The 25633-nt window shown below is 41.3% G+C and overlaps 1 protein-coding gene across 1 annotated transcript; it reads right to left on the bottom strand.

Annotated features, from left to right (window-relative positions):
* Positions 1-5695: 5695 nt before the first annotated feature.
* On the bottom strand, positions 5696-25147 carry ngfb (nerve growth factor b (beta polypeptide)). The gene is made up of 3 exons (XM_029502932.1): positions 25011-25147; positions 8932-9067; positions 5696-6312 (listed from the first exon to the last, which is right to left on the bottom strand). The coding sequence occupies exon 3, from the start codon at positions 6299-6301 to the stop codon at positions 5696-5698; it is 606 nt and encodes a 201-aa protein (XP_029358792.1). The 5' UTR covers positions 6302-6312; positions 8932-9067; positions 25011-25147.
* Positions 25148-25633: the final 486 nt, after the last annotated feature.

Below are 25633 nucleotides of genomic sequence, written 5' to 3'. Positions count from 1 at the left end.
ACGCTGCAGTAGCCAAGGTAGGGTTCGGGGACCAGCTGGGGCTCCTGTTTGGGGGGGGGGGGCTGGTGTGAGACTGGATAATATAGAGATTATTCCCCCATCAGAGCCATTTTTACAGCCAACACAACACAAATCATCCATAAAGGAGCGACACAACAGCCTGTGGAGGCGGTGAGATGGATCTGCCATCTGCTCAGTACCTGCTCTTTTTTATTTTCTTCATAAATACAGTGAATTTAAACAGGAGTTTGTCAGGCCTGTTTATTGTGTTTATTGTGAAAACATGGGATCTGGTCTACAGTGTGCACTGGAAACACACTGAGCTGTGTGAACTGCACTCAGGAGATATGACCGGTTATTCTTTAGTGTTGCCAGTAACAGACAACTAAACACCTTCACCGACTCATCTGATGATCACGATTTTTGTTTTTTCCATTTCCCACGTCCTCATGTGTCCGACTGCCACTCAAATCTTCACACTTTGGAGGATGAGACAGTAAAATCTTTGGCATTCATGAGAAATACTGACATTTGATCCGTTATCTAACCCGCAGCAGCATGTTCGGTGCTGAAGGCACTCTGAATGCCAACCAGTCCCTGTGAATGAATGAAGGCCGATTTTGGAGCGACACCAAAGCTCCTCTGTGTCATCTCCGTGGGCCTGCAGGGAGGTGGGGGGGGGGGGTCAGCTCGGGTTCAGCCTGTTTGTGCTGCCTTTGTTTGCTCCCACTGCTGAGGGGGGGGGGAGAGAGTCAGTCAGGATGGACCGGCCCAGGTGGATCAACACTTCCTCTGCTTTGGTCAGATTATTCCACATCAACTAAAATATGACACAGACAGACAGGCAGGCAGACAGGCAGACAGACAGACAGACAGACAGACTGACTGACAGACGGACAGGAAGACAAACAGACAGACAGACAGGCAGACAGACAGACAGACAGGCAGACAGACAGGCAGACAGACAGACAGACTGACTGACAGACGGACAGGAAGACAAACAGACAGACAGACGGACAGGCAGACGGACAGACAGACAGACAGACAGACAGACAAACAGACAGACTGACTGACAGACGGACAGGAAGACAAACAGACAGACAGACAGGCAGACAGACAGGCAGACAGACAGACAGACAGACAGACAGACAGACAGACAGACAGACAGGCAAGCGGACAGACAGACAGACAGACAGACAGACAGACAGACAGACAGACAGACAGACAGGCAAGCGGACAGACAGACAGACAGACAGACAGACAGACAGACAGACAGACTGACTGACTGACTGACAGGAAGACAAACAGACAGACAGACGGACAGGCAGACGGACAGACAGACAGACAGACAGACAGACAGACAGGAAGACAAACAGACAGACAGACAGACAGACAGACGGACAGACAGGCAAGCGGACAGACAGACAGACAGACAGACAGACGGACAGACAGGCAAGCGGACAGACAGACAGACAGACAGGCAGACAGACAGACAGACAGACAGGCAGACAGACAGACAGACAGACAGACAGGCAGACAGACAGGCAGACAGACAGACTGACTGACTGACTGACAGACAGACAGGCAGACAGACAGACAGGCAGACAGACAGGCAGACAGACAGACAGACAAGCAGGCAGACAGACAGGAAGACAAACAGACAGACAGACAGACAGGAAGACAAACAGACAGACAGACAGACAGGCAGACAGACAGACAGACAGACTGACAGACAAACAGGAAGACAGACAGACTGACAGACAGACAGGAAGGCGGACAGACAGACAGACAGGCAGACAGACACACAGACAGGCAGGCGGACAGACAGACAGGCAGGCAGGCAGGCAGGCAGGCAGGCAGACAGACAGACAGACAGACAGGAAGACAAACAGACAGACAGACAGACAGACAGGCAGACAGGCAGACAGACACACAGACAGGCAGGCGGACAGACAGACAGGCAGGCAGGCAGACAGGCAGACAGAAAGACAAACAGATAGACAGACAGACAGACAGGAAGACAAACAGATAGACAGGCAGACAGTCAGACAGACAGACAGGAAGACAAACAGATAGACAGACAGACAGACAGACAGACAGGAAGACAAACAAACAGACAGACAGACAAACAGACAGGAAGACAAACAGACAGACAGACAGACAGACAGACAGACAGACAGACAAACAGACAGGAAGACAAACAGATAGACAGACAGACAGACAGACAGGCAGGCAGACAGATTGATAGATAGATTCTTGTATCCTTTTGGATTATAGGTGATTAACAGTCTCAATGTGATGCTGAATGGGATCAGTCAGCAACATCAATGTTAACTTAATATCACTTTGGTCATCCAATCCCGTCATGAATTTACAGCTGTAATTATCATAGTGGAAGTTAAACCCAAAGTGAAACCATATCCTCCGGGTCTAATGGAGTCAGAATCCCATTATCCTTTCCCCTGGAGCGGCGTCCTCACCCTCCTCTGCTGTGCTTCATATGTAAATCTTGGTGTAATAACGTAACCTGATCTCAGTATGGTGTAAGTGTGAGTCATCCTGATCCTGAGACATCAGAGGTGCAGAGACCGCGTTGTGGTACCAAAATAATGATTGAGTTGTGCGTTGTTATGGGGTCAGGCCATGCTGGTCTGTTCTGGTGCTGAGGAAAACAGCAATAAACAGGATTAAGGTTTTATCTTCTTTGTGATGTGGCATCGTGTGGTCGTCCTGACAGTGTCTATCATCAGCTATAATTATATATTTGCGTAGATCACGAAGAAGGGAAAGTACAGCTGAAACTTTTGAAGCAAGCAGAATGAAACAGAAACACGCATTTATTCCTGTCAGACTGGATGACTGGTTGGGTCACATCGTATCTCTATCTAGTGGACAGATGGAAAAGTGCATTCAGTCTGTTTTTTTTTTTTTTATCCCTCTATGCTTTTCCTGCACTAGTTTCTGCTTGATATTAAGTTTTTATTTATCTATCATCTAAAGCTAATCTACAGACAAAAAAGGAGCAAAAAAAAAACTTAAACTGAACATGTCATGTTTACAGTCAGTGTTACAAAACTCAGAGAAAATATTCACCAGATAAATCCATGATGACAACAGTCATCAGTTTCAGCTTTTTCTAAAAAAAACCTCAACTTTTCTCCCCTGCAAGCAGCAAATCAGTAACACTGCATTCACGTATAATGTATTATTAATGTTTCATTAATCCTGACTTCATGATGAGTTATAATAGCATAGAACTCACTGAAGACTTTTATCTGTATACAGCAACATAGGTTTACTTTAGTAGCACTTTATTTGCAGGACTTTGACCTGTGACATTTTAATTATTACAGTGTGTTAGTACTTTATGTTTACACTGCAGTATTAGTCCTTTGTTTTCACTGTGTGTTATTAGTACTTTATGTTTACAGAGTATGGTGTTGGTGCTTTGTGTTTTTGCAGTGATATATTTGTATTTGATTTATTGACAGTGTTTTGTCAGCGTTCATTTACAGTGTGGTGTTTTTGTAGTCTGGTTTTAGATCGTGGTAAAAAAGGCCTCACCCCTCCACGATTAGCAGCAGAGTTGTTTGATTCATGACATATTAGAGACGCAGCAACATTTAACCTCTAGATGGGAGTGTTGCCTACTTGTTTTGTGCAGAGCAGCCTGAGGTAAGACAGTCGGGACCAAACTAAAGCAGTTGGCTGAGAGGATTCATATTTACAGTTGAGAGCTGTATGGGAATATTTCTCCCAAAACTCGAGTTTTCCAGGAACATAATCCAACAGCTGTCCTTTGTCTTTGTCTCAAGTTTCCCTCCAAGCTCACAGAGCTCCCATCAGATATTTTAAATGTCAGCTGTGACACAAACTTGGGCTATAAGCCTAAAAATATCAGTACTGATACTAGCTGTGTGCCTTGAGAGCAATTTGTAGAGCTCTCACGACACTGAAATGTCACTGGAAAATCAAAGAAAACTACAAGCCATGATATTATCAGCAGGAGTTAGATTGATGAATCATAGGCAATCATATTTATGTTTATGTCTTTTCCCTTCTGCTTCATATCGACTGTAGAATGAGGAGCCGGAGGAAAACACAAAGTCAAGCCAAAGCACCAATTACTGGCAGCAAACTAAAGCCATGTGGGTTTCCTCTTCATTTACCCATCAAGGCCAAAAAGATGAAATGTCTTCTTATGTCAAGACTTAGAGAAACAAAAGGCTGAGTATTCATATAATAAACTTCATAAAACATAACAGTGCATGTATGTGAGTGTTTAATAAATAACAATGTCAACAATAACATTTTAACAAAAGTTTTGCTTATGTCAGACCTGGGTCAAACTGTATTCCAAAAATTTGTGGTTTGCATTAGTGGACTTAGAGTGAGAGGGGCCTGCTATAGGAAAACATAATGGGTGCCAGAGAGCACAACAATTAACCCCATCATGTTACTGTCTGAAACCTTTAGGAGCCATTGCTCAATGTCAAGCTTCGCTGTGGTTTCTAGTTCAAGACGTGCTGTCTGGACTCTCAAAGCCAGTTCAAACTTGAGTCTGCACTCATTCAGCGTCCGCTTTGAAATCACTGAAAGGCCACTAGAGGTCAGTGCATCTGAGGCTGAAACGAAAATAAAAAATGTGCAGAGGCCGAAGCTCGGTGTAAAGTTCTACAGCTCAAAACGTTTCATTTAATTCCTCTAAATTATAATATTTTAACACAGATGGTGTGCACAGCTGCCTCTGTTTATATTTGCACTCCAGAAAGGAGAGTTTGTCCCTAATTTAGCCAAATAAGTTATATAATGAGTGTCGACTGGGGCCTCAATATAATGTGAACATGAACTCTGTGTTATTTCACATGTTAATATGAGGGAAACTTAACTATGAATAAAAAAATAAACACCGCCCTCAGTCACCTGTGGCTGTGTGTCATGTGCTGGCTGAATCATACCAAAGGACAAGCTGCTGTTTGACTGTTAAACTCCTAAACGTCACATTTTTGGTGAGGTAAATTCTCCCTGTCTGGTCCACCCCATCATACCAGAGGCAGAAAACCTTTCCTGCCTTCCTGAAGCCATATCTATCAGCTCATTTCTAATAAGTACGTTAGACGTTTAGGAGTTGTATCACGTTGGAAGTTATGAAAAATAAAATAAACTTTCCAGATCATAAAACATTTTTGAAACAATGTTGCTCCTACAGCACAATGGGGCCGATTCTTGCCTCCAATGGTTCTGCCCTGAGCGCACATGTGATCGGTCATGTGACCACTTGGGAGTTGCTCCTTCAGCTTGTGAGTTTGGGTAAGTGCTTTGATAAATGTGTCTCAGCCCTCACACAGAATAAGCTTCTTCTTTTGTTCTGCGCCTCTGAGCTGGGTTCTTTTGAGACCACGCTTTGACACCTCTGAGCAGCTGTGTTTTAAACTTTTGCAAACTGAGCCTCGGGAACGATCCCACAGTTAGAAGGCCTGTAATATATGACGGTCCACTGCAGACACTGTTTGACCCAGGCCTGTTGTATATACATGCAGTCCTGATACATTGACGTATACCAATAATTTACTTTGTGCAGAGAGTGAAAAGTCTTTGCTGATAAGTTATGTAGAGAAAGTCACAACTGCCTGCATGTTAACATGAGTATGTACTGCACTCGATGTGAGTGTGCGTGAACGTGCAGGTGAGGTCTTCACTGCCGCCACGACTTGCGGCTGAGCACACACACGCAGGCCACGTTGATGCGTATGAGCCTCCAGGCCACCAGGTTTTTAAAGGAAGTCAACGCTCGTACAAAAGTGTGTGAGTTGGTGCAGTAGGAGTTCCAGTGTCTCGCATCGATTCCCAGGCAGCCTGAGCCGCCCGAGCGAGCGCTGTTGCACGTCGTCTCAAAGAAATACTGCTTCTTGTTGACATTGTTGATATTCACATCTGGGAGCACTGTCACCTCGTTGCCTGAGATGTCTGTCGCTTTGGTCTTGTTGCTGACCCAGACGCTGATGCTCTCACACACAGAGTAGACCCCTCGGTGCTCGGGCTGCCCAGCTCGCCTCCGGCTCCTTCTCCCGGCACCCTGCGCTGCTGCCGGATCTGCATCAGGGGGCTGTGAGCTGAAGAGCACCCTGGGTGAGAGGTAGTGGCGCTTGGTGAAGAGTTTGGGGTCCACTTTGGGGATTGAACTGGGGCCGTCGCCTGGATCTTGCTGCTGTGCCGTCGTGGTGGTGCACGAGTCCCCTCTGATGGTGGCCACGGCCTGGGCACTGAAGAAGAGGAACAGGACCAGCACGGACGACCTCATGGGCACACAACCTGAGGGTGACAGGACGCACTGTAGATCAACAGTGTAATCAGATTGCAGGGCCTTCTGCTGCCATGCAGCTGTATTTCTCACACAGTGAAATTTAAACCTGCAATAACTGATTTTGTGGGAATGTGGGAGCAGTGGGAACAAGCTGTGAACAGAACAGTGACATGTAATCACATTTTAAATGATCCAGTAAACTTGGAAGCAACATGAGCTTTTGTTTGGTGTCAGATTTTGAGAAATCAGTGTGTATGAATGTAATATTTTCTCCATTTCGCTCTGTCTTTGATGTCGAGCGGCTCCAGAGTGAAACATCTGCCTGACAGCAGTAATAGCAGCAGCGACTGAACCACCACAATGAAATCTTACAGAAGGGAGCTGTTTATTCTCCCCATCACGAAACTGACCCCTTTCAAATCGGAGCAGCCACGTGAAGCATGCTTAATATGAAAAATATTGACTATAACATCCGGAAACATAAATGAATGTTTCCCAGTGCACCAAGACACATTAAAGACGTGGAGGATGACAGAGAGTATTTGAAACTGCATTACAGATCAGAATATGAAGTTTTGTGAACAGCGTGTAGCAGCTTCTGTAGCTGGAGGTTGGGTTTGTGTTAGAGATGTTTAAAGGTCCAGTCATCTTAATCGCAGACTTTACTATGAAGTGTAGGAGCCGTTTGAAGTGAGTCCACAGATCCTAATGCCTGAAAGGTTCAACAGAGGGCAACAATGTTCTCCATTTATTGTTTCAGTAGAAAAACAGGAAGTGGTTGATTAATTTCTAATAAAACGGATGGCAGTGAAGATGCCTTAAAGAGGATGTTGAACTCTTAACTGTCTCTGATGTTCTTATAAAGGATGAATGACGTCTGACATGATGTTGTTTTCTCGGCTTTGTTTCGCTGAGGAAATTGCAGAATATTCCCTGTTGATTTTACGCTGTTGTTCTCAGTCTACACTTTTCTTTGAAATATATTTATTTATGTTCATTTATTTATCCAGCTTTGGTTGAGCAGGGGAAATTTGCATTCTCATGAATCTACAAGTTTCCTGCTTGGCTAACATCACCAGGATTTGATGTAAACTGTGCAAAGCCCTCGGATTATTATCACAGATAGGAAGAACTGAATCAATGAGTCTGTCTCTGGTTGAGCAGGAAACAAAAGAGCAACACCTGAAAATAATAGCAGAATGCCTATCGTGGAATAATGAAGGGACTTGTGTAAATTATTATCTGTGGAAATCTGCGTAAAGTCACCTACAGGAATATCACTGACACTGTTGTGACATCCCATCAGTTTGAAATCATCACACCTTGACTCCACTCCACACTTTACTCTTAGTGGTTTGCATACACTGACAGCCTGTGTGCTGTGCTTAACACAATGCAACAGAAATCGCAGGCATGTCAACACCTGCGATGGTGCTGCCGGCAGGCCCTGCCACTGGAGTATATCATATATTTAAATTTGCCTCAGGTGACAGTGAGTTCTCCTGAATTCAAACTGTTCGCACAACAAAGCCAAGAAAAACAAAGCCGGCACAAAGGGGCACGCTGTGGCTGTGATTACAATAATAAATCTGTTTGAGACATGTCCAATTCAGCTGAGTGTCTCTCGTCACACCTCACCATTGGGCTTCGGCTTCCTGTGCGTGTGGTGCATCATTTGGAAATAAAAAAAAAAATCATTACTGCTTCAACTTCAGCATAATTAGTGTTATTGCCAAACAGAACTGATCAGAACAGAGGAAGCACACACAGGAAGGCTGCATTACAGCAGGAAGCTGGAGATGTTTGATGTTTGATTGAAAAAAAAAAAAAAAGAACTAAAACCTTTAGCTGATGGAAAAAACTAATCTCAATGCGCACAGTTGGCTGCAGCAATGGGTTGTGCGAGAAACAAAACAGAAGCACCGATGTGAGACAGAGGAAGAAATTTGTCATTATACATGAAAAACGAGTTTTTATGAAAGAAATTCAGTGGAGAATTACAGAACTTGCATGCAGCATGAAAAACACAAGCAGTTAATGACATTGAATTATAAATAGTTTAGGAGTGTCCTATTTCCATTGTTTAGGTATTATACCGCTAATCCCTTGGTGCAGCTCACTGAAACACCTGAGGTTAGTTACACCTTAGTCTGCTCTGATAAATCATCCGTAGTGAAAAATAAAGAGGAATAACACCGCAGGTCAAGACTGCTTTTAATCAAGCCGCTTCCAGTTAAGTTTTGGCTCCTGGTGGTAGACAATAATCAACAAAAAAACTAATTTACATCAGCTCGTGTTTTATATATCACATTTTACTATTTTTAAAGCACTTTTAACTCCATAAATCTGGTGGAGATTAAATCTTAGATGATCAGTAGAAAGCAGAAACAGAGATGAGAACCTGATGAGAGAGACTTGGTTCAGATGACCGACACACTGTCCATCTTTAAGGATGATAAAGAATGGTGGACTTTTTATTTGTTTATTTCAAGCGCATGGGAAGCAAACGGCATGAATACAGTGAAATCCTTTTAATATAGCATTTTGTTGAAAGTTGAAATCTGTATTGATTTTTTTTTTTTTGTTGGCTTATTTCTTTCAGAGACGACATCCCTCCATCTTTCTACCTTTTCAGTGTCTCCACGTGAACTGTAGCACCTCGGAGGCTCCTAGAGGAGCTGATCAGAGTCTGCTGCTTTCCGGGCTCCTGCCATCGGGTCCGGCTGTTACAGCTCTGCCCTCCCCTGCCTCCACTCTTCAGCGCTGTCGAAAGACAAGCAGACAAAGTGTCTCAGGGTGCCCGTAAAGCCACTATAAACACATTCTTTCTGAGACTGATACAGGAAGAGAAAGTTAATATGTTATTCCCCACTCACCAGATCCTCACATACTGAACATACCAAAACAAAAAAGCAGACCTGCATAATGTAGATTAACTGGCGTTGAAACGGGTGTATGTGTGTGGAAGAGGCTAATTCTTTGCATGACATGTCATTTCAATGTGACCTAGCGAGGCCCAAAAACGCCTTAAAAGCGGATCAATATGACACTTTTAAGAATTACAGAGCAACCAATATACCACAAAATTTAGGAGCTTTCAGTGTCAACTATTTTCTTAAATCAAAGTCTTGCTTTTCATTGTCCCGCTCCACTTTGATTTTCCACATTCACGCTTCATTTTTGAGCAGCGATGAAACTAAACCTCCAATCCAGCTGGATAATCCTTCACAATAAAACAGAGGCCTTAATTTAGCTTTGTCATTTTGCCAGAAAGTTATGTGGCTGTACTCAAGAGTGCTACAGTGAAGTGTTTTTATGTCAACAGACTATGTGCTATGTTATATCTCACTTAATGTCAGTCACCTGAGACTGAGGAATGAGAGATACTGAAAGCTTAAAAGCTCCAACTTTAATCCTCAAGAAGATCTTCACAAAAAAATGTAATCATCACTTTTTTTTTTTTTTTACTTAAAATATCTCTAAAAATACTTCCTTTCATGTAGCGGAGGATGCTACCAACAGTGATTATAACACACTTGCAGGACTGTATGTTAAAATAACAGGAATGTAAACTACAGATAAACAGAAGTAAATGAGCTCTAAATCAAAATGACACCAGTGTACTCCTGAAAAAATCTACAGCAGCACAAGAGGCAATCTTGCCCAACAGCTACTCAAGAGCGGTGGTCTCTGGCAGATCTAAATCTGTGACCTTTCACCTGTGAATGGGCTGCCACCTTATTTTACTCTGACATTAAATGAACAACACTGTTGCAATGCTGTCCTGATCCTAACCCCCTCAACCACAGCAGTCGCTTTTGGCCTCCACATCTGTGATGGAATCCAAAAGTAACATAATCTTATTTTCTGCAGTTAACAATCACAAAGGCTGAATAGTTACCAAGTTGCTGGTGATATAAAAGTTCTGGACAAACAGAAAGTCACCTCCAGCTGTGTATCCATTCATTCACATTCTACCGCTTATCTGTTCCCGGGCCATGGGAGATGCTGGAGCCAATCTCAGCTCAAACTGGGCGAGGGGTGGGGTCACCCTGGACAGGTCACCAGTCCATCACAGGGCCAACACACAGGGACAGACAGAGACCAACAACCACTCACACTCAGACCTACGGACAATTTAGCATCACAAACTGACCCAAACATGATGTGGGAGGAAACCCACGCAGACACTGGGAGAACATGAAAACTCTGCACAGAAAGGCACCAGGCCGGGGACACAACAACACACGAGCTGGTCTGGGTCTATTTATGTTGAATTGTGTTATCAATTCAGTATCACATTCATATATGCTGTGATGTTAAAGCATAAACTTCATTTTGACTTTGGGAATAGTTGGGTAACACAAAACCAAACTCAAGGTAGACTTACTACCTTTTTTATGGAGCTTTCCACACTATCACACAACCTTCACCAGCAACACTTCCTCTCAGGAGAAGTCCTAAATGTCTCACAGATAAATAACCACCAAGCTTCCATGTCTAAAGATCCCTGACAACTGAGCAAATGTAACATACTTATTATAACTTTGAGTTTCATTCAAAGCTCTGGCTTACGAAAGTATATAAGTAGACTATTAAAACCTAAAAAAACCAAACAACTTTGTTTTCTTTCATGAAATTGATGGATTAGTTTTGGATTCTGCCTTGCCCAGCATTTGTTGGCGATCACATCAGGCATGTGTATGTGGACTCTTGCTAAACAGCAAATTAAATGTAAAAAAAAAAATAAATAAATAAATGTAAGAAGAAAGGTTGTGAAAGAAGTGAACTGGGAGGTTCCCAGAAAAATTCAAAGCGATGCCATCTGGAGCCATAACTAACAGATGAATCTTTATTTGATCTTTATTGTGACTCTCCTTCATTAGAACATAAAGACGCTTCAGGCTTCTTGAGGTAAAGGACAAACAAACAAATTTCTTTGCCTCGTTATTTTGCCGTCGATGAAGAAGAGCAATACTGAATATGACTGAGTACATTGTGAAAAGCAGAGATCGTCTCAGAGGAAAATGCTGTCTTATTTATTCGCTCAGTGTTTAAGAAACATGCGGTCAGCAGTAATGTCCTGTGGCGAGAGGAGAATGGCAACATTCATTCAAGCTACCAGGTGGGCTACGAATACGCAAGTAACACCGCTGTACAACATTAGTGTGCACAGAAGCATCTCACATTACACCACTCATCAAGCCTTGAAGCAGATGGGCCGCAAGAGCACACATCCATCTGATGACTGAACGGTGGAAATATGTTGCTTGGTCCACTAATGGTGGCAGCGGCACGGCGGGGGAAACTGTATTTCTTGGGGCACCTTCGATCCCTCGGTGTAACTGTCAAAATCTTTCAGCTGGATAAAGTATTGTGTCATGGCGCAGTCACTGTGATTTCACTTTAGCTTTCAAAAAAAAAAAAAGAAAAGAAAAGAAAAAAGAAGGCCCAAACACTTCCCAAATACAACCCTATAAAACGCAGTAGGAGCAGCGTTAACCAGGATGTGCCAGAGATAACACCACAGGAAAGGCTTTCCAATCAGCATGAGCAACGTTTCCAAAAGCATTTTAAAGCCCTGCTTGGGATAGTTCAGGCTGTTCCAAGACAAAAGGACAGCACAAACTGCAATGCTCCGTGTTTCATTCTTCAAATTAAAACTTTTGTGCATGCCCTTGCTGTATTGATGATTGTGTGTCTTAAACGTGCCTCCTTTGTAACCTAAAGACATTTAAATTTGTTAATTGCTGTTGTTTCTTCCTTAGACAACATGCGTAGTCTGATGCTTCTTTTCACAGCTTTAACAGCTAATTATTGACTTCACATAGATGTACAACATACAAAATGTAGATTAACTAGGCGGGCTAGTATCATTCAAAGTACAGTACTTTCGACACTTTAATTAGATCATTTCCACAACTCATTGGATCGAATCCTGTCTGAGTAAATATTATTTAAAAAGATTTATAAACATAGAATGATTATTTTATTTAAAATATTTTATGGCAATCTTTTTTTTTTTTTCAGGTTAACCGGAAATTCATTGGATCGTCATTTCCGGCGAGCTAAATTTCAAAAAATCGAAAAGGATGATTGTAGCCTGAACGTGATATAATTATAAAAAAAATACAGAAAAGTATCTTTCTCTGGATGCACAAACACTGAAGATAATTATAAGTCAAAGTCGTACAAGTTTAACAAACGCTCAGGCTTGTTATAAAAACGCACTTTGGCGTCAGCTGCTGACGTCATGCTGTCGCATTTACGACGGAAGAGTCTGCGCGTGCCGGACTGCTCGAGGACCACATGAAACAAGGTGTGTAGTTGTTGTGTCGATGCGCTTAAGTGTGAGTTTTGTTGTGGTGTTGGTGTGTTGCTGCCTTGGTTTATTTATCTGTGTGAGCTAAGTTGTTTGTTGATTATTGAAGCTTTCATCCGGTCAGGTCATGTTGGTGATCCTGCTGCTGTAGTGTGTTTGTGTTTTGTGTTGTTGCCTGAATCCACTTTGGTTCTTACTGTTCTGGATCACTTTCTGTAAAAAAAAAAAAAAAAAAAAAGTAACAGGTGGGCAGAAATTATTATAGAACAGCATAAAATGCTTAAGATGACTCCTTGCTGGGTTATTGATATTTTGTCAACACACAAGCTCTTTATTAGCCTGAAGCTTAATTTTGCTGCTTATTCTGCTTGTACCCAAGGGAGCACTAAAGAGTTAATTTTTAGAGACCGTCTGCTACAAACTATGAGTTTTTAGTGATGTTTAATATGTGTAAGTTAGTTTGAAGGTGTGTTTTTCGTGTGTGCTGCTGCATTTTGGTGAATATATTCATGTTATATTCAAGTGTCTCCACGAGCCACACCACTGAGCCAGCATTCAAAATACCAAAGTCCTGGAGTTGGGAAAATGAAATGAAATACAGACAGGACTATTATCAGGAACATGTGGTTTTCCTGCTATGACACATCTGTCTGCCTAGAAAATGGTCTAATACCATAATTACGTTCATCCATGTCTGGTTACCCTTACAGTAGCTGTCCACGTACAGTCGTGGCTGTTAGCGTGCCTCCAGGTATTGTAGAAGATGCTCATTCGTCTTGGAAATCCCTGGCATTGAATATGTTGTGAGCCATATTTCATTCTGATCGTATTTTTCAATTTACCTGTTATATACTAAACCGGCCGTTGCCTGTCTGTGTTTCTAATGAGGTTTTCTGAGTGAAGTATACTTTCAGAGGAGGGCTGCAAGATATTTTAAAACAAAACAAAACCAGAAAGCATCAACATGCAGTTTCAGTTGGGACGGTCAATTTGGCATTTCGTTTTCACTGGAAAAAAAATATCGAGATTATTTTTTTTTTTTAAATGTTTTTTTTTTTTTCCTAGCGTCTCTATAACACCACAAAGTGCAGTTCCAGCATTTGTCATATTGCAGTTTAATTTATATTTCAATCAGTTGTGTAGGCCTACATTAAAACTGTTCAGTGAATCTCGTTGTACTAATCTTGGTGCTGGGTTGTAGCCAGTGATGTAGCCGGGCAGCATATCGAGGAAAGCCGCTTTGGATAGCCGAGCGAAATGGGTCAAAGCTTACCCTTGTTACTCCACTGGTACATGCTCACTGTACATATTGCAACAAACTCAAATTTTGTACGCTGAAAAGATAAGATGATCAGTTGATCAGTCTTTTGATGTTGCTGAAACCCCTTATGCAACTATAACTATGCAACTAAAATGTCAAAAATTCTGTGGTTCATGCACACAAAAAAGGATGCAGAAAACACAGCTGAAACCAATGCAGAAATTTCCTAAATCTGCTTTCTATATGTCAGGAGGCGACTTCCACTGGTTGCAGAAAGAACTGTTTATATAGCTGTCGATGACAAACTGGCCCTATTTCTGATTTGATTAATTACCCTCTTCAAAGTTTTCCTATGAGTCGATGGTCTCATTTGCTGGTTTAAAGTCTGAGAACATGATGTTCTTTTTTTTTTCTACCGTGTGATTGACAGACAGACTACACAGCTAACTGCCAGAGAAAACAGAGTAGGTCAGGCCCATCTCTCAATCCTCCTTAGCGCCACCTAATCCTCCAAATATAGTCTCTTCTGCCTCCCCCCTCCTCCCAAAAAAAAAAAAATAAATAAAATAAAACAACCCCATCAAGGCGCTGACAAAATTTCAAACTTGCGGATTGGAGATGTAATTTCACAAACCTCTACGTGATGTCGTAGTGTTGACCCGATCTGGGTCAAGCATTTCAACTTCATCTCTTGGTCTTTCCTTCAAAAGCAGGAAAATTTCATGTAACATCACAAATCAAAATGTGACCTGAGACTGAAGAATACTGAAATGACTGCCTGAGGCTGTAATAGCTCACTGGATTTGTCTGTGTATAAGAGTCATAGCGGACCTTCATGTCTGTCAGTCTGTGGATTGTGTACTTTTGGTTCCTACTGCCTGTGGATTTTGGAGGGATTTTGCTGCCATTTGGCTAAGTTACACAACTTTTAGTTATTGCTAGTGTTGATTTAGTTACTTGAATTGCCATTATTGTTTTCTCTTTCTACCATTGTCATGGTGCAGCATATATTGGTAGGGTTTTGATCGTTTCCCGTAAAAGTATGCATGCAGGATTTGGGGTGGTCATTAGAGGGATGGCGAGAGAACAAGAACAGGAGAAGAGAAGATGCCATGGAAAATACAAACAAAACATCCAGATAACATACAGTGATGTGTGAAACCGGGTAGTTCTAAGTGTGAAAAAGAAAATATTAGCAGTAGGGGAGAAGAAGAGGTTACAATGGGAAGTGTGTAATGATTATTATTATTATTTTTTTTTTAACCTGCCATCAATTCAGATATACAGTGATGTTAGACAAAACCAATCTTCCCTTGCTTTTGTGAATTAACGGAATCAGAAAGCCAGTTAGTTATGTGGTCTGTTAGTCCTGAATGGAGAGGCCACCCACAACCACTGACCTACAACTCATTAGCTCTAATGGAGGCAGTTTAATGAACCCCGTCTGGGTTGACTGACACACAGCACAGTGCGGCTCACAATAACAGTCCACAGACCAGGAACAATCCACCTCCCCCTTGAAAAAAAAAAAAAAAAAAAGGGCAGCAGCTTCATTCATATGGTAAAAGTCACACAGTCTTTCTAGTAACCTGATCCACTGAGGCTGGCTCTCATTCAAAGGGGAAGGGAGGTGCAGGTGACTTTATCTGAAAGCCACCAGTGGGCTTTGAATGACATGCCGCTCATTATGTTGCTCCGGCCATTTGTGCAAAACTGCTCACCAGGTTGAAGTGTAGCTTTGTGCTGAATTCAACTCAAATCAAATTAGAAAGTTTTTGAAACAACGACTGCAGTAAAACCTGGAGATCTATCGTATGCACTTCATGAATAGTATTATCTTTACTCTAACAATAAAAAAAAATGAAGAAGCTTTAAAAAAAAAAAAATCTGCTCTAATCTTTTTTTTTTCTGCGTAAGGAATATGGCAGAAAATTGGAAGAATTTAATTGTGATTAATGGACATTTAAAATGTTTTTTGTGACAGTGAATTGTTGACTACTGCTGTAGATTCAGATTCAATAATGCTCTTGAATGCAGCCATTCTGAATAAATGCTGGAAATTCTCAACCATGCTGCTCCTGTGGGACTAAATTGCCAGACTGTCACCATATTGCCTCCTGCCACTATAATTAGACTTCAGTTACTGGCAAAGCATTTCAGCCTTTGTTGTTGTTACAATCATGTCTTTTCTCTTGGGCCATTCACATCTTAATTGAGGGAAGAGAATCCCTCAATTAAGCATTGTTGCAGCTCTGCTGTGGTGTTTTCATGGATAGATGAGGAGAAACAGGAAGGTACACCAGTGACGGTGTTTAAACATCTCTGAACTGGAATAGTGTTTTCTGTATGATATAAAGATGTAATTTTGTTACTATGGCAGGTGTAAAGAAAATTCACTCCAAAGGCATTTTTTTTAAAGACCTATAGGTTGGGGGCACAGGTGGAGGTTGTGATAAAATAAAATATAAGGGGGGAAAACTTCCATATTGCTCGTGTCTTGTTATATTGTGGTTTACAACAAAATAAAGGGAGGCTTTGAAGAGCGCAGTGAGGGATGTTCCATATTAATGAATTCACTTCTTGACTGTCATCAAGTGCAAAAAGATGAATGACAGTTCAGCTGTTGTCCTCGCTTTGATACTCCCCTTGGAGAAATGATCTTGCAGATCTTGCATCAGGCTTTTCTGTGTATTCAAATTTGAGTCCGACAAAGGCTTGAACATGCTCACACACCATGACAACACAACAGAGATAAGACAATAAGAAAAAAAAAAAAGAAGTAGTAAGGCGAGTTTGTGTGTCTGTCACTGTTACAGATAGCATTAAGCTTAATCTTCAAGTGTGCTCTTTTGTTTTGCTCTTGAAAGAAATAAATACTGGAAAACTTGAGTTAAACTCAAGAAGCATTATGTCATGACTCGGTGATAAACGGGCAGCAGCTTCAGGATGAGGTCAATAAATGGCTGACTCACTGTGGAAATTCGCACAATCCTCCTTCATATCAATTTGAATTATTGTCAGTTTTTGAGCAATATCAGGAAGTACATTTACACATTTACAACGGGTGAACATGGTTATTTTCCTCAGTCAAAATGTACAAAGAACTGATTTATGGGAAGGACACATTGTAAAAGGCCCAGTTTTAAGAATGCAATCAAAAACGAAAAATTTTGACGAGTTTGTTGAAGAAAATGCAATTCTAGTCTTAATATCTTAATGTCCTTATGTCCTGAACGTAATTTGGTGAATACTAGATAAGCTCTGGATGTTAACATTTTATTGCCGTTACATTACACAATAGATGTGCTGTTAAATTGCACACATTGAACTTTGGCTGTGTTTAAGGAAATATGCATCACATTTCAGATTACATTTAAGATTTGTGCCTTTTGCAAACCTGCATCAGCTTGCCCACAATTTGTAGGGAAGTGAAATGTCTTACTATGACTTTTGGCAAATCACCAAAAGATACATGTTAAGATGGATAATGGCATGCAAGCTCATAACTTCCCAATTTTCTATCGTGCTTCTGTCCTGTTGCATCTAGTCGAAGCAATTTTCTGTTTAACCACTCAGACAACTATGTGGGAAATAATTTCAAACACAATATGACCTTTGCTTAAGAACCAGGGCCTTTGCTGGCAGTCGGCTGTGATTTAAGGCAGATGTGTGAAAGTCTGTCTGGCGCTGAGATCACATCACATTCAGTTCGCGACTGACCAGATTCGAGCCAGAGAGCATATCAGGGAAGGCTAGTTGGCGGGCAAATGCTCAAAAAGTTGGGTTCCTTTAGTGATGAAACTGAGATTAGTTATCACTGAGAACTGACACTCTGATTGCAACATCTGGACATTGCAGCCTGTCGTCTATGAGCCCTGTGTAAGGATACGTAATCTGTAGAATTTATAACAAAGCTTTGTAATTTAGTATTTATAAGATGAGCAGTTCCCACAGAAGGGATTAGCAGACATATTAGAACATATTTCCTGTTGACTGCTGAGATTATGCAGCAGCTCAGACATCTGTACTGTACACACAGACACACACAGACGCGCAACAGAATCTAATGAAGTTTATGATGTCAGAGATGAAAACAACTCCAAGTCGCCAGTGTGACAAAGCGAACACCATCTTTCTTTTTCTCACACAAACTCAACAACCTGAAATACAATCGCCAACTGTGACAGGAACCACCACATGAGAGCGGTAAATGGTGGATTTAACAAGGACAGTTTCATTCCTCGCTGATGGTTGTGTTTGGTCTCACTGCGCTGAGGAAACGCAGCTGACCCCAGTCTCTATACACAGTGTAACTAAACACAACAGACTCGGCGGAGTAACGGGCTCCACTCAAGTACTCCAAATTAGTTGAATAAACTCCTTCCGTCAGTGACTCGAGAGAGGCAGAATATGTGTGTTCTCTGTTTTCATCAGCTACTGGCACCAACTCAACAATGCAGCGGAAGTTTAGCTTGACCTCAGCTCGCCTGGGATGAGCTGGACAGTATTAATTGTCGGCTTTACTTGTGAATTTACTCAGTGAAGAGTTGAATTAAAACACACGCACACAAAAACATAGCCCCTGTGTCCCACAGAGCTTTCTTAAATTCTGCAGCTGAAAGCGGTTATAATTGCACTGGGTTTTAATATTTTCCTTTCAGGATTACAGCCAATTATTAGACGACACTACAACAGCAGATGCAGGACCCGATATGGCTTTTAATACTTGGACAGAATAGCTGCTTTGATTTCTCCATTTACTTTCGGAAATTGTTTGACCAGACCTTTGCGTCCCCAGTGGTCCACACTTGGCTGGTGTCTAGTATATTACTGTTAAGTCTTACCAACATAATCAAGAAGATCCTTTTAAAAACAGCGGGAGACACATCTTTTGTTTTTACATGACAGCAATTTCGCTGAAAAACCTGAAGACACAGTCCAACTATTCTTCAGTAGAAACAAAAAGGGGATCGTATGTTTTCTCCAGTCAGCAGTATTCCCAAGGAGCGCCACTTCAAATGCTCTCCGATTGCATGTTGCTTTTAGTAGCTTTGAAATTCTGTAAAACACGATATATTCATGCTATTACCCAACCATCCAGCCATCCATCTGGCAGTTTGTAAGATATTTGTGGTTGTTTGTGAGATAGTTGAGGTTGGTTGTGTTTGTGGTGACTTTCCTTCTGTGCCACTCAAATGTCTTTTTGTTGTTTTCATTTTCACCAAATGAAAACCAGGATGCAGAGACACAAAGTGAGTCTTTATAGAGGAAAGTACCATTTATTTATTGTTTGTTTGTTTGTTATTTTGCAGTAAAAATACTGCGTACTGGCTCTGAGCTTTGGGACATGTCGAGTTTCCTTAACTAAGGAATTCCAAATCTGAGTCAGTGTGAAGTTGGTGTTAACTATCATCATGGTTGTGTCACCTTGCGGAAGACTCCCGTTTCCTTTTCTGGCCTTTTGTTTCTACCTTTTGGTTTGACATTTCGTGGCAACGTCTGTCCAGATTTATTGTTTAAAGTCTCAGTTCACTGAGCGTGTCGTATATCTGTACCTTTTTATGGCCAATCAGACCGCCTCTCACGCACACTATGACACCCTGCTAACTCTTTTACTGCAGCCTCTGTTTTGGTCACTGCAGTTTTCTGTATCCCTACATTATGGTGATGACAGTCCAAATAAATTTCACCCCGCTGTTATGGCGGGTAAATAAAGTGACGCCACAGACGCGGCGCTGTGTATGTAAAAATGCATACGTGGTGCCGTGTTTGACGTTTTCTGTATTTGAAGATTTTACTGTTTGTTTACTGCCGCTTTTAGTGGTCATGTGGGCTTTTGCCTTATTTGTTTTCTCTGGCTCACATCAAAAGAAGAGGATCCTTTTACACAATTAGTCTGTAGTCTGTACATGTGATGGTGTGATGGGTTCAGCCAAGGTACAAGCTGCAACCTGGATGTTGATTTGTGTTAACGTTTTGCCTTCGCTGTCTAAATGGAAAATAATCATCATCAGCTTCAAGTCTAGACGGAAAAGCTTATTTAATTCAAAGCAGTAGCCTTAATATTTTGATGACAAATAAATAACCATTAGTCATTTTCATTTTAAACATTTCCCTTCTCAACATGACTAGACTCTGTCTGAAAGTTACAGATGGATTGCTGGGTTACAGGGTCGAGTTGTAGTTGGCACGCTGGATGAGGAGAGTCAGTCGCAGTTCAGTGTGTGTGCGCGGCCTTATTGTAACTCTCACTCTGAGATGATGAGGCACTCTCGCTTGCAGGGGCTCTTCACTGGAGAGAGGCAATACAGCTCAATTGCAGGCACAGGCCTGTTGTATGTCTCCTCTTCATTACCACAGATGATTTTGCATATCTGTTATTTTTATATCCTGTCCTCTAGATACAGTTGGAAGTGTTGAAACAATCAACTATGTTAATTTTGAATGTGATCTACAATGCTGTTGCGTTTAAAAGCAACTTATGCTTTTTTTCCCTCTCTCTTTCTCGTTCTAAGTACATGAGTACCATGTTTCTTGAACTGTGCCTGAGGCTGGAAGTGATGATGAGACATGTCTGCATGGGAAGATGGATCCTAATGCAATTATATATGATGGGTGGCTAATCAGGTTTGATCCCAGCGAGGGAAGGAACAACACAAGCCTCTGTAATTGTAGGCAATTATAGTCCTGCTCATTTGGGGGACAGGAGCAGGGAAATGATCAAAATATTCATTTTGTGTATGAAAACCTGTAAACATCATAAGACGGCTACAAGCAGCAGAGCAGTGAGACATCCGTGCACATGATTTTAGAAATAACACTTTAACCGCGTCTTACGGTGATTGGCCAGGAAGTCTTCTGCAGAAAATAGTCTGGAAATTCTTTCACTCATTTTTCACATGACGATTTATACCACTGTACTTGTCAGCTGCTCACTATAAAACTGTCAGGAAAACGGGTGTCTGACTTTATCAATATTTACAAGGCTGCCTGGAGTCCAGAGATTACTGTCCTTCAATACAAAACAGTAACTATATAACTGAAGAGGGGTCTGACTAAATTAGAAAATCTACAAAGAGGATTAAGGATATAGTTTTGATTAAAACTCCGTTATACGCTGTTTGCTAAAGAAGAATTCAACCTATTACACCAAAAAGCTCCACACTGCACGGAGCAAAGCTATACGTTCAAAAGGAGAGTTTGCTGCCAAAGATCAGTGAAAATAAAATTTCAGCTTTGAAGTCATCCACAATATGCAGCACTGACAGGAAGAGGGAAATTTGCTTTTGTGCGTCTTTTACTTTTCTTCCAGGAAAGGATTTTATCAGTTGTTTGTTTATGAGTTACTTTTCTTCAGGCTTGGGTTATGTTACTCAATTCGTGTTGTTTGTCTTGATGAGGAGGCTGCATCTCATCAAGCAGTGTCGTCGTAGTTATCAGGTTGTTGTCAGCAAATGTAAATCTTGTGTGTATACACACACACACTACATTACAAACTGATTACTTAGCCTCATATGTTTGGTATGAAATTTCATTAAGAGTTTAAAAGCTAAAAACTAAATGTATAATAGGTGCAAGATGTAGCTAAAAACATGGAGGTACACTAAGAAACAAGCTATGCTGCTGATGGCATTATTAATCATTCTTATTAATTCTTTTTGACAACAAGCAATGAAAATTACCCACTAACATTAACCTTTAATTGCTTGATGAAAGTTCTGGCTCCATCTGTTCACCTCCACCAGGAGTGGATTTGTAAAAATGCACAAAGCACTGATCTGGTTCACACCACGCTTGGTAGAGGGATGGACCATCAGAAGCCAGCAGACTTCGGTGGGATCCAGTTAAAGTCGCAGATTTTTATTTTATTTTTTTTTCTCGCCTTCCTTAACATTGTGAGATTCTGCATTTTGTGTCGCTTGGTCAATTTTTCCAGAAATAATTATGTAAAAGATCAGGCCATGGCGTTGATATCTATGATTTTCTGTAATTTGGTGCAGATTGGGATAATAATGTGGATCTGGTGAAAGATGATGTTTGTCCTTGGCAGAGCTATGCATATGCCGAGGGCCACTCCACTCATTTGTTAACTTTGAAACATTGGAAGGAAGGACTGGACCTCATTACATCTCCAACTAAGCTGAAGGGAGCCAGTCAGGTGCCTGTCAGTCAGATAAATGAAAAGGAAAGCAGAAATATAACAGAACTCAAAATGAATTTGTATGTTTATCACACCCCCTACCTACATTGGAAATTTCTCTTCCTGTCATCTTTGTTTCATAGATAGTTTGGGAAAATGTATCAGTGAGGACGGATGTTTCCGGGTGGACATGTTTGTTTTTTAGGCACGCTCGCTCCACTCAGATGGACCATACAGCATCTGTGACCTCTCCAAGGAGTCTGAGCGTGGACTGCTTGGACACATGTTCATCCACCTGTGGAACAGATTGTTCATCAAGGAGGATTTACAGCTGGTGTGCAGAATATCTTCGCTCATATACATTGCTGTGCTGCATACCAGAGGGGCTGGAAAGAGGCTGAGGTGGAGAAAGCTCACCTCCACATTTTGACCACCTTTCGTTGGAGCTTAACACTGAATGTGTCACACGCTGTTCACAAAAGTGTGAAAAATGTTAAGATGTGAACATCTGGAAAAAGATGGAGTGTAGTCACAATGTGTGGTCTTATATTCAGTTAGTCTGCAGACATGTATACCGGTAAAGGTCACGTCTGAGATGGTTCAGCACTTGGGTAAGTTTTCTGTTCTTTCCTGGATCAAGGGCATTTTTGTGACCAGCGATGAAGGCTTTAGTTTTAATCAATTAAGGGATTGATTTACCACAAGGACAATTATTTTAAAATTATACATTGTTGACCATCGATGAACAATTGCTTTGGCCTTTAATGGTTTCTCTTTTATCATATTCGTTAGTGGTATTTTGTTCAAAGTGATTAAAGTAATTGGTTGCTTTTGGCTGCGATCCATTCACCGCTGTCGGCCCGCTAAACCTCAAACTAAACTAACCAAAATGAGCACGATTTAAGACTGAGAAAGTTTCTTAAAGTCAAGTTTGATGTGTCTTCATTTAACTTGTTCACCTCATACATCTCTATTTCAGTTTGTTCAAACTGGTGCTGTTTTATATTATTGTAGATCAAAGATCTTTTGGGTATGAACTTCTAGTGACTCTGGGCTCTGGAGACTTGCGAGTGACGCTGCCCCCTTTTTGTGTATGTTCAGAAAAATATATATATTTTTTTAGGTATATACAGCCATTTAATGAGAAAAATCATGTAAAGATGACTTAATGCTGATCCAATCTGAACTTGACATAGTTTATGTGACAGCCAAAGATTGAAGAAGATTCAGGCTGTATGAGTACAAGGCATTGGGAAAACCCCTTCCAAAGTTCCTCTACATTAGTGAACGTCTTGGTTAAGGAGGTTCAGAAATACCAAATTACTCAGTGTTTAAGTCAATCACATACATCATTGTCAAGACTCGGAGGCAAGCATTTTGAGACATGTAGTCAAATAATATTTGGGATAATTAATATCGTAAACATTATTTTGGAACATCTTGTTCTCGGTATAGCTATTGTGCTGCTGCTATCTCATAAAATGTAGCTTCAAGCTTTGATTTAAAAATTTATGTCTCTGATTGGCAACGAGTGACTGGGTTTATATGGTGCCTTCAATTGTGGTTGTGTTTATTATGTTCAGATTGAGAGACCATATGGATTTGTTGTTGTACAACTATTGCATTAGGAACTGAAAGCAACCAGAAACTATGCTTTACAACTGCGGCTTTATTGTCTCCATTGCTCTTATGTCTCAGTTTAAATGCACAACACGCTGGAGTCATGTAGCGTTGTTGTTTGTCATTGGTTGTGTCAACGCGAGTTTCACCTCATCTGCCAAGCATACTGTGGGCTCAACTTCCCATTTAAACCCCCCCCCCCAAAAAAAACAAAACAAAACAAAAAAAAAAACCCTCCTACAAGTTCCCTTGGCGGCTTGTTCAAAGATTCTTTAAAAGTCTAGATGTCAAACTCCACCCTTCATATTGTGAAGTAAAGCTAGTACTTGAAATTAGGGTGCCATTGAAAAAAGTGAACACTTTCTGGGGGGGCTGCAATCTTCTTCTGTTTTTTCTGTCTTACAAATCAAATGTACCTACCGACTGACAGCCCAGCCCCCTCTGCCTTCAACACTCATTGTCCCTGTAAACTGACCACTGCCTCTATTGTCTGAGTTCAGTGAAGCCTCTCTATTGATAATTCACTCTATATTTCATCCCAGTTTTCCAACAGCCACATGGATTCATATCTTTATGGTGCTGATAAACACATTAAACTAGTGGAAAAAATAATCTGAAAACACAGTAAAATGTGTTCAAAATGCAGTGTATGCATATTTAAAGGTCTATTTGAACAAGTACCTTTTTAAAAGAAAATCAAAATAGCTTAGCAAGTCCTCTCGGGTATAATCACCTGCTATTATGTCTAGAATGCAATAATTTGTTTCAACTCTGAAGCACACATAATTTGAGAGAACTGCCCTGCAGGAGGCTCCTTGTTTCCAACCCAGCATACCATACGAATACAAAAAACTCCAAATATTTTGAGAATAGTACCTAGCCCGAGGAGACAAGTGCAGGTCTGATCAGTGATATTGTAACCTGATGAGCCTGAGGCTAAGCTTGAGCAGTTTCCGGGGGGACGGAGGAGATGATCAGCTCCCCCGGTGGGTCTGATCTTCAACTCTAGACCCTCACAAGAAGTCTACCGTCCAACAGTTTTATTATGATCCCAAGCAGGAGACTATCATGGCAAACAGAAACAGGAAATGTAAAAACATCCCATGTGCTGCACGTGAAGGTTTGCAGAGCAGAAGCACACCTTACCTTGGCCAACACATTCTTCCCAACCTTGTTAAAGGCTTTTTTTACATTACCTTGAATACCTGCACTTCTCCAGCTACTCCTCATTCATTGAATAAACTAGTTTACTCTGCTAGTTTAATGTAATCAAAGCTTGTTACTATACTTCCTGGCTTTGTGTTTCACACAGTAAGTTAGTGTGGCTCCATGCAGTGTCTGTAAAGGTAAAATAGTTTTCTACCTCTGGCGATGTTCTGCCTTCTGTTCACTGATGTGAGACTGCCGGGGATTCCTGAAATATATTCCGCTTTGCGTCCAATTCCACAAGATGCCAAGGAGTGGAAGGAGAAATTCTTTCTCAATTATCCCACACAGCCCTTTCTCAGTCCTGCACTTGTTTGAAAATTGTCCTGAAAGTAAGTGAGAAGTGTCCCAGAGGCTGCAGGCTCTGTCTGACTGTGCACCGCTGCAGGTCCTAGTGCCTGCCTCTCCAACCAGGGCTGATAATTGACTTGATTATATGTTTAAGGATGGCAGTTTACACTCCGAGAAACTTCCAAGAGGAACGTCGGTACGTAACTGCTACCATTGCTGTTGTTACAGCTCTGTAGTTACTACTGCAACTATAACGTTTTAGTTAGAGCTTATAAAAACAGAAGTGGGGCTTATGTTTTTCTTTTTCATTCTTAGTCCAACTCGACATTTAGCCGTGCTAGCACGCCGCTGTGGTCCAGACTGAAATTGGGTGTGTCACTGTGACATTTTGTACCTGCATTGACGATTTTCAGTTGAAGTTTTGCAATTCATTAGTTAAGAATTTTTTTTAGTTTTTAGTGAGATATTTCATACTGATGAGTTGATGAA

The sequence above is a fragment of the Echeneis naucrates genome, chromosome 5 (genome assembly GCF_900963305.1).
Source record: "Echeneis naucrates chromosome 5, fEcheNa1.1, whole genome shotgun sequence".
Lineage (NCBI taxonomy): Eukaryota > Metazoa > Chordata > Actinopteri > Carangiformes > Echeneidae > Echeneis > Echeneis naucrates.
This window is presented reverse-complemented; position numbering and strand designations above follow the sequence as displayed.